We start from the raw sequence: 10,146 nt of genomic DNA on the forward strand, positions 1-10,146 counted from the left end.
TGGCAGGGAGTGGAATGAGATGAGCCTTTAAGGTCCCTCCCAGTGCAACCCATTCTAAGATTGTGTAATTAACCAAACACCGCTCTGAGAGGAATCAGAGAACCTCAGTGGCCACGTGTCCTCCACAGCAGCCAAGGGACCCTGGAGACCACATCAGCTCCCAGGCCTTGTCTGGCATCAGTACCAGGGCAGACTTCCCTCCCCAGCACTCCAACCACAGGCCCAAAGAGGAACCAGACAATGTTAATGCAGCATCCCCAAGATCCCTGGGAAGCGAAAGGATCACTCTAACTGGTCTTGTAGTGGAAATGCAGGATGGACACACTGCAGTAGCGCTTCCAAAGGGCTCTGGTCAAACCCAGGGCTGCCTACCTTGAAGTATTCTGTGGCCACACAAGAAGTGTCTTCAGACACTTACAGAAGGTCTGGCCCACTTACCTGCAGAGGGTGGGAGTGGAAGGAACCAAGGCTGGAAGTACAAGGGCCAAATGTACAAAAAACTTCTGAGAAGAGTCCCTGATGTGTTTTGGATGTCTGGGGAGAGGTGACTGTCTGCTCACCCTGACAGCCAGCTCTGGCTGCTCCGAACCCAGGGCACGGAGTGATCCTGCTCACTTTGGAGATTGTAGGAACAACCTCACAGTTTTAGAATATCTGCAAGTTCCTTGCCACCTTGAGTTTCGTACTCCAAGATTTTTAATACCTTAAAAATATTAAGTCACAGACTCTGATGAAGCAATAGATGTTGCAAATCAGGAGGGAAGTAACAATACATTTCCTTTGCTGCTACTGCCTTCTTCCCCATTTTCAAATAAACCTCCAGTGGCACAGTGTACGAAAAGATTTTTCCCATATCAGTCCTTTTATGCTGCAGAGGAAAGGTCAAACAGATTTGAATCGGGAGCAGAGTGAAACTCAGTCGCTGGAAAAGCAACCCAGCATTCCCCTTCTCCCATCAGTTCCCTGTTCCTGGCTGTGCTTGCTGTAAAAACACAATCATGAATTCAGAATGGTGAATTGCTGGGAAACAGCTGCATTAGGAAAAAAGAGGAAACAGCCCTGGCTTCCTAGCAAGCCCTCTGGATGATGTAACATCAGATCATTTCCCTCTCTGTGCCTCAACTTCCATTTCTGTGACCTCTGTTGGAAAGGATCTGAACTTACACCTCGGGGGTGGGAGAGCTGTCCTGGGGAAGGGGCTTGGGGGATTTGGGCTGAGGGCAAGTGGAACAGGAGCCAGCAGTGCCCTGGCAGCCCCAAGGGGGACATTGGGGGGTGACTGTCCTGCTCTGCTCTGCACTGGGGCAGCCTCACCTCGAGTCCTGGGGACAGTTTGGGCCCCTCAGCACCCAAAGGACATCTGAGGGCTGGAGTGTGTCCAGAGCAGGGCACCAGGATGGTGAAAGATCCCGAGGGCAGGACTTGGGAGGAGCGGCTGAGGCCACTTGGCCTGTTCAGCTGGGAGGAGAGAAGGCTGAGGGGTGACCCCATCACTGTCTGCACCTTCCTCCTGGGGGGCAGGTGCTGATCTCCCCCTTCTGGGACCAGCGACAGGACCCGAGGAGATGGAACAAAGCTGCCTCAGGGGAAGTTCAGGTGGGACATTAGGAAAAGGTTCCTCACCCAGAGGCTGCTCAGTGCCTGGAAGAGGGAAGCAGTCACAGCACCAAGTTCAGGGAGTGTCTGGACAAGACTCAGTCCTTATGGTTTAATTTTAGGTGGTCCTGCCAGGGTTTTGGACTTGGTGATCCCTATGGATCCCTTCCAGCTTGAGCTATTCTGTGATTCTATGAACTTTTATTTACTTAAACTTAGCTCTTTGTAATGCTTTTATGATTTAACGTATTCTGACATGGATTATTCAACTCTGCTGTGTCATTAGTCCCACGAGACCCAATGTGTGCAGGGCTGTGCTGTTCTGGGACTCGTTTGGCTGGGATTCATCCCCACAACATCCTGCTATTCACAGGACGGCAGCATCCGCACGTGGTAGTGCCTGTCACTCCTGTCCTCACCCACAGCCACGTCCCAAAAGCCTGACAGAGACCTCATAAAACATGAAGCAACAGGAAGCTGCTGCCATCCGTAGCTTTTGTTCCCACTGGGAAGGTCACTGCAGTGCTGTGTATCAGTTTCACGCTTTCCAGGGGGATGTTGTGTGTGGAGAACTGCAAAACAATTCTGGTCTGAGCTGCCACACATACACAGGTGACACCTGAATGACAGCAAGTGGCAGATTACACTTTCAGTGTCACAGAGCAACTGGTTTTAATTGTCAGCAAACAGACCCAGACAAGGTAATTGGAGAGGCTCTTTCAGAAATACTTTGTGTCTCCCATTACTGCCAGCACTTAGTCCATGCTTGTACCAGAGCTGAGCAGAACAGGAGCTGCTGTGGCACCCCCAGGTGAATTGTGCAGCATCCCTGTCCCCAAGATCACAAGAGACTGGGCTGTGTTATTTTCCTCTCGTGCTGATGCTGAGCACAAGGAGCACAAGAGCTGTGCAGGGGAAAGCATTTTGCACTTTACCCCATTCTGGGGGGAACATTGCTGTGCTCCCAGCAGCTCACCCGAGTGCAGTTGTGCACTGGTCACACCAGGCCCACGAGCTGTGATCCAGTTACCACCTGCTGGCTTAACAGCACTAACTTCTTACTTCCATTTACAGGAGAATCCTGTTCCAGGAGCTGCACACACCAGTAATAAATCTACACCCCCCACACTCCATCCACATGCCAGCACAGGCTGCCACATCTAACCCTGCAGCTTTCCCTCCACTGTTTTTGGTATTTTGGACTGAAATCACTGTACTCAGTTCTTACCCAAAGGAAAAACACTGGAGCAAGACTTAAGCTTCTGCTTCTGAAATGAATAAAAAGAGTATTTAAGATACTCTAAATTAGACAAGCCTGCAAAAGCCACTTTCTGTGAACAAGAGGATGTTGCCCTTGAGTCAGAGAATCACCCAGAATCATGCCCAAAACTTGAGTCCTAGTACAAGCTGGTGTGAACCAGACCCTGAGTCATGCATTAGCTGCAGACATCTCCCTGTGGTCAGCACTTTTTCAGTGGTGTGGATCAGACCAGCTGCTGTGCCATTCCTTCTCCCACAGCAACACACCTGTGTGCTTCCAACCCAGCCTGGTTAGGACAGATGTTGCTAAAAGGGTGGAAGTTTATGAGCCACTTCAGAGCAGTTTGTTTATTGCAAATTTTTACTGGATTATAAAACAGCTGAAACTTCCCCTCTGACACCTACACACACATTTAGCAAACTAATAATGTGTGAGAGCTGTGAGAGTTGAGCCCATATTCTGCTATTTCATCCTTTTCACCTAACCACAAGAAAAAGGGGGGGAGGAAAGGGCTGATGACTGTGTAACAAAGTGACCCTTATGATCCCAAGACACATAGGTAAAATTCCCTAACTGCAGCCACTACAGAGCATTATTTGTTTTAGTTGTGCTTCTCACCTTTTAAAGTAACCTGTTCCTGTTTGCTTTAAACAGCCCTGACAAAGCCAGGACACAGCAAAGAGCTGCTGAGGGTGTTGCAGGAACTTTACCACCAACCACATCCAAATGCTCACATCTTTCAAACGATCCCAGGGTTTGCATCACCTCCCAAGGGCATTCCCAGCACCTCAGCTATTTGTAGGGATTTCCAGGCTCCTCAGCCAAGTTCCTGCTTTCAGAGCTTTTGCTCTTTGATGTATAAAATTGCTCTGTGGATGTTAGTGCCAACCTAAACTAGACTTCAGTAGGAATTGGAAATAGTTCAAGTTAGTCTACGTGTGAAGAAGAAATCCAATAATTGTTTCAAATGCCCCTCCCCATTGCTCATCTAAAGGTGGTTACAGTCAGGATTAGGACAGAGTCATCTTCCAATTGTAAACAGTCTGAAACCATGGAATTTAGAGGTAGAAATGTTATAGTAGGGAAAAGGAGTGTCACTTACTTGGGCCCCTTAGCTCTGCTCCAAGCAGTGATATTTGCAAGGTGAGAGACTTCTTTTAGTGTGAATCAGACACAGAAGTTGTGCCCTTCCTTACAGCAACGCAACTCTTCCTGATGTAGAATCAAATAAGAAGTGAGTCAAGTAGAGGTTGTGGCTGCCCCTGGATCCCTGGAAGTGTCCAAGGCCAGGTTGGACAGGGCTTGGAGCAACCTGCTCTGGTGGAAGGTGTCCCTGCCCATGGCAGGGGGTGGCACTGGAAGAGCTTTAAGGTCCTGCCAACCCAAACCAGTCTGTGATTCTATGCTTTAAGGATGAAACTTGCATGTATGTCAAAACCTGAAATACATGGAGGGATGCCTTTTTCAAGTACAGTCCCAGATTCTAAGTTTCACTTTTAATGGTAGCGTTGATTTCTCCTTCACAATTTGCTGCAGGACACTTAGATTTTGTCAATCCTGCAGCCCACACTTGATGAGAAGGCAGGTTTCTCTTTTGTTTTTTTAAAGACAAATTTATATTGATTATACCAAAGGCAAAAAAAAAACAAAAAACAAAAAAACCCCCACAAAAACGGTCAGATAGCCCCAATTCTGAAGCACATCCCCAAAAAGTTCCTTCCAGGGTCAGGTTAAAAACTGAGTTATGACAATGCCAGGTGGTTTTGCCATCAAACTATTGCTGCTACTGCAGGCAAAGCAAAGCACAGGCAGCCAGCATGCAGGTCCTGGAGCCTTTTACTCTCGTATGGAGATTTATCCCAACCCTTTTTATCACACCCAGAAGAGATCTCAGGAATAATCACAACTTGTGATCACCAACACACACCAGCCTCAGAGTGTTCCACTCCCACAAAAAGTGCTGCTGACAGAGCTGGGACACTGAGGGTGTTTGGGTTTTGCTGGTTCCTTACAGCATTATCACAAACTGTGCACTTCACTGCCTGGCTCAGGCTCTGGCACTACCAAAATCCTCCTGGCTTTCCAAAGGAAACCCATCCAGAAGGATGAGTCATGCCAAGGAATCCCTGCTTCATTTGCACAGTGAAGGGCAGCAGCCAAAGGAGACCGGACACGGCAACGTGGCTCCAGTAACATAGAAAGAAATCTTGGTATTTGAAGGAGTTTCAGGTAAATTGGTTCAATGCAATGTGGCCCCTCCCTGTAATTCATGAATAAAGAGCACTCAAAACACAACCAGTCACAGCCATCTCGTTTCAGAAAGCTGAGTGTAGCTGGTTGAGAGCCATCACTCTGCAGTGCTGACCAAGGCTGGGTGCCCACGGCCTCGGAGTGGCTGAGACATCCTCGGGCTGGCACTGGGGTCAGTTTTAGAAAGATGGGATTTTATCTACAAAGAACAACCAACATCTTGTTATCACACAGACACATATGGGAAATATGCACATGTACCTCTTAACCTGTTGAGCTCCAAGCTCAATCCTTGAGGACTGTGATGTGCATTTTACCAGAGGAGTTCTTCATGAAGTTGTTTTATGAAGAGGAGCAGTTCTCTCTGAAGCCTGACCTACTCCATGACCAGAAGTATAATCAAGACAGCTTAACTCAAGTTTAAGTAACTCAAGTGTACCTTAGGCTGTAAACCTGAACTGTTCTTGCCCAGTCTGAATTCTGTAGGAAGCCCCCAGTACCCTCCTCCCATCTGAGATCCTGCAGCAATCAACACTGCAACACCATTTTTCTTCTCATTTTGCTAAAATACACCACCCTCAGCAAACAGCTCCAATTTAACCCAAAAACTCCTTATCACAAGTTACCACCAGGGTCGGGTGCAGATAACACTGCAGCACCCAGGCTGATAACCTGATCCTATGGCAACACGAGGCATGGAACCACTCCAGTTCAGGTTCCAGGAATGTGAGCTCAGAACTGAGCACTAGGATCCCCTCTGCCACCAGCATGGATACTCACCTGCAGCAGGCAAAGTGCAGCTTTCTAGAGATCATCAGGAAATGGTTAGAAACTGAATTTCAAGAGAACTGTTTATAGCATAAAGAAATTCCAGGAAAGACAGGTTGGCATCAATTAACACTTCACATGTGCCCTGTGCTGACCCAATTCCTCTGGGCAGGTGTGTAACTTGGGACCAGAGGTGCAGCTGTCACACCCAGCCACACCTGCAGAAAGGACAAAACTGGGACACAAAGAGCTTGTACCGGTCTCAAGCACACCACCAAGAGCCTTTCAAGAGCTACCGAGTCTCTCCCTAAACCAAAGTAGTTTCTCCAAAAAATCAAGGTAAGTTGTGATTTCCCCAGCACAAGGCAGAGCAAGAATCCCATTTCACTGCAATGAACACAAGAGTTTGAGTCACCAATTTAATTTTATACAAGTCAAACTACACGTTGTATAAAGAGTACAAGGCAGTTCTAATGTTTGCTACTGCATGTTACAAAAATCAATTTAACTATAAAGGGGAATTTTTGGGACGAGTCCTATTCCACAATTTAAAGTGAATTGGCAACTGTGGTTTAGCAAAGCCTTTGTTAAAACTAGAACTCTAGCTCCAAGAGATTACATTTCCAATAAAGTTCGGACCTACACACAAGAGGATTATAGTTCTCCTAGTCTGAAGCAAAACGTTAACATAAGTGAGTCAAAGGGGAGGGAAGACAGAGTTCTTTACCTGGGTTTAATATCCAATGGGGATTCAGAGGCTGACAAACCAAACAGACTAGTGACTTGGACCATGGCCAAGAGACACCTTCATGTCTGACAACAGTGACACTTGAGATTCAAGCAAAAAACGTCAGAAAGCTTTTATTCTTTCAAGTCTGGAACGAAGGGGTTTTCAGCAATACTGTAGGATACAGGTTCCAGAGTACCTTTGTTACCTTTAATACAGTCTCAATATGGGGGGAATGTTCTTTTGGCAAGTTAAGGTACAAGGTTAAGTCCTCCAACTTGAGTTTATTGCTGGTCTAAAACCTTCCTAGTACTGTTACTGGTTTATACAGTTTGCAGTCTGCTTCCAGAATTAACATAAACTGTGTGACCTGCTCAGCAAGGCAATCCTGCCTTTGGCAGCAAGCTGAAACCTATGAAGCTAATGACACCCATAGTTCTAATGCCATGAAAAAAATAAGAAAAAAGGATACTTTCAAAAAGCCCATATTTAAGCCTGTTTATATTCAGTTTATTTTTAATATAAAAACCACTTTGCATTTAAGAGTAGTTAAGTTACTCCTGCAGAAATGCTATAAAATCAAACTTTCAGCTGAATTTCTACAAAAGGGGGACTTTTCCTGCTTTGTACCACCATTCCACCTGGTATTGTCAAATTTGGGATACAAATTAAACCTTTATGCCATATGACTTAGTTCTTAGGCCATTCACTCCTGCAAGAGAAAAAACCAACTTCTGAAGTACTAACATAACACTAATGGCCTGACAGGTAGGAAAATGTTCCGTGAGTGTGCAAGGTGAGAGGAGAGTTCTAGTCCTAATCTCTCGAACTGGATCTTGATCGCGAGCGGGACTTTGAGCGAGACCTGGAGCGGGACCTGGACGCGGCTCTTTTGGGTGGTGACTCAGAGCGAGCCTTGGCAGATGGCTGCTGCTGCGGAGAGTTGGAGCGAGACCTGCTCCTGGACCTGGACTTAGACTTAGCATCCCCTTTACCATTTTCTTTGGGAGATCGAGACCTGGACCTGGATCTGGACCGGGACTTCTCCGACTTCTCCTTGGATCTGCTGTGTGAGCGTGAACCCCTGTCAGACTTGGGTTTCGATTTGCTCTTTGATCTGGACTTCCTGCTTTTGGATCTGGAACGGGAGCGGTCTTTGCTTCGTGACCTGGATTTAGATCTTGCAAAGAGAGAGAGTTTATTCTGCATGGCCTGCACTGCACTTCCAGCAGCTGTAAACATGTCAGTGATGGAGTTCCTGCACTGGCAGCGTTAACTCTGCGGCACTTACCGGGAACGGCTTTTGGAGACACTACGGGATCTGCTGCGGCTGCTCCGACTTCTCCGACTTCTGCTTCTAGACCGTCTCCTGGATCGTGACCTGCAAGACATTTAAAATGTCATTCCCTTTCTCTTTGCCTGGTGGCCCCTTCGTCATCAAGTATAGGATGGAAGGGATCTCAAAGATCACCTTGTTCCACCCCCTGCCATGGGCTGGGCACCTTCCACTAGCCCAGGTTGCCCTGTCCAACCTGGCCCTGGACACTTCCAGGGATGGGGCAGCCACAGCTGCTCTGGGAAATCCATCCTCACAGACAAGAATCTTCCTGAATGCATCTAATACATTGTGCTATCCAGTAGCATAATCTAACAGAGAACAGCTGCTATAGAACTTCTCAAGAGCAAGCAAGGGTGGTCCCACCAGGGTAGGTTCAACATACTGTCAGTGAATCACATCTGAGGTTTTAAATGTGAAAAACTGCTCAAACCTGGCTTTGCTGTGTAATGCAAAATATTCCCTTCTACACTCTGAGGCCTCCTCCTATTCCTAAACCATCAGCTGAAGCTAACTGCTGCAGGTAGGGCACCCATCCCCATGCTGAGTGTAACCATTTTTGCTGCAGTGACCAGCGTGTCTCTCGAGTTACCTGGACCTGCTGCCAGAGTAGGATCGCCTGTGGCTGGAGCGTGGCTTGTCCTCCACCAGCCTGATCTTCCTGCCATTTATCTCTGTGCCATCCAGCTTGTCCAGGGCACGCTTCATGTCCGAGTACGACCGGAACTCGATCACTCCTTCATTTGTACGTTCTTTGTGGGCATCGGCATAGGTCACCTCCCCAGCCTGCCTCATGAAATCCTGCAGGGAGCACAGGGCAGTCACAGAACGTGGGGCTCTGCAAGCAGCACTCAACGCGCACAAACACTTTTTAATTATTCTACTGCATCAAAATCAACACTGCTATTAAAGGAAGCTATTGCTTCCTGATATTCACAACAGACTTCACACAGAACGTCAATACCTACTTTCAAATCCTGCCAACTACAGCGACTGGAAAGGTTCTCAACAATCAGCCTGAACTCTGTACGAACGGGCGGTCCGTATTTATCTCGTCCCGATTGTCTCCGACTGCTATATCCGCCACCACCCCCACCTTGATTGTACAAAGAAACAAAGTTAGGTCGTCTCCTAGCATGAAGGAAGCTCAATGTTCTGAAAAAGTTAGTTTAACAGTCATATTTACTGGAGTAGGACTTTTATTTTGCTAAGCCTCCAATAAACTTTGCAATTTTGCCATGATCTATATTAATGGCAAATCAAACAGACTAACATCCTACAAGTCTGTGCTCCTAAGATCTGTTAGAGAGTGACTGCTCCTTATTAGATTCACCTTGCTAAGTTTTATTTTACAGAACATTGTAAAATATAAAACTTAACTGATTACATGCATTTCTACATTTTACAAAAACGTTTACTAGTTACACTAAGTACTTACATCACAGTATGAGGTTTTTGGTGGTGGTTTGGCCACAAAACACGCAAGGTAACAGTCACCTAGTTCAGTTTAACCAGTTTTGTCTAACCCTTGGAATCCTCACCATCACCCTGCGTCTAATGGCAAAAGGCTGCTGTCGTCATGGCTTCCGGTAAGGTCAGCCAAAGGGTCATAGGGCAAGGGTCACACAATGTATGGAAAAGCCATGGCCAGGAAAGGCAGTCATCTTAGCCTCAGTGGACACAGCCTCAGCCCCACTGGTCACTTTTAAATTGAAACATCAAGGACTTGTTAAAAAGTTTGAATTGAACATGCAACAATTTTAAAACAACATACATTTGATTTTTTTTAAAAAGACAGAAACCCACCCCTCCCAACACCACGCTTCCAGACACAACCGAAAAATCAACCTTAGTACTTTTAATTACAGTACTAGGCTGTTCAAGCTCTACACAGCTCAGCTCAAGAAGCTACACGAGCGAGCTGAGCACGGAAATATTTACAACATCCCCCCCTTTAGCACAACAGATTCCTGCTCCAAACCCCCCCCCCGCCCCTCCCATATATCCAACTCAATCAATCACATCAATGTTCACAGCAGAGCGATTCTCCCCCAGTTACACAACGATATTTAAACACTAACGTTACTGATGCAACATCGCTGTCACATCTAAACGCTCCCAGGAATACTGGAGCCGTTAATTAGCAGAACAAACCCTTTCTAGAAGGCCAAGATTTGGCAGCCAGAAACGCTCCGGGGTACCCGAGAG

The 10,146-nt window shown here is 46.8% G+C and overlaps 1 protein-coding gene across 1 annotated transcript; it reads right to left on the minus strand.

Moving 5' to 3' along the window:
- Window positions 1-6,280: 6,280 nt before the first annotated feature.
- Window positions 6,281-10,140, minus strand: SRSF6 (serine and arginine rich splicing factor 6). The gene is given in 5 exon segments (XM_008643468.2): window positions 6,281-7,782; window positions 7,894-7,983; window positions 8,531-8,739; window positions 8,907-9,038; window positions 9,041-10,140. Coding segments are annotated over 5 exon segments (831 nt in total). The 5' UTR covers window positions 9,077-10,140; the 3' UTR covers window positions 6,281-7,418.
- Window positions 10,141-10,146: the final 6 nt, after the last annotated feature.

Source organism: Corvus brachyrhynchos, unplaced genomic scaffold (genome assembly GCF_000691975.1).
Source record: "Corvus brachyrhynchos isolate BGI_N302 unplaced genomic scaffold, ASM69197v1 scaffold661, whole genome shotgun sequence".
NCBI lineage: Eukaryota > Metazoa > Chordata > Aves > Passeriformes > Corvidae > Corvus > Corvus brachyrhynchos.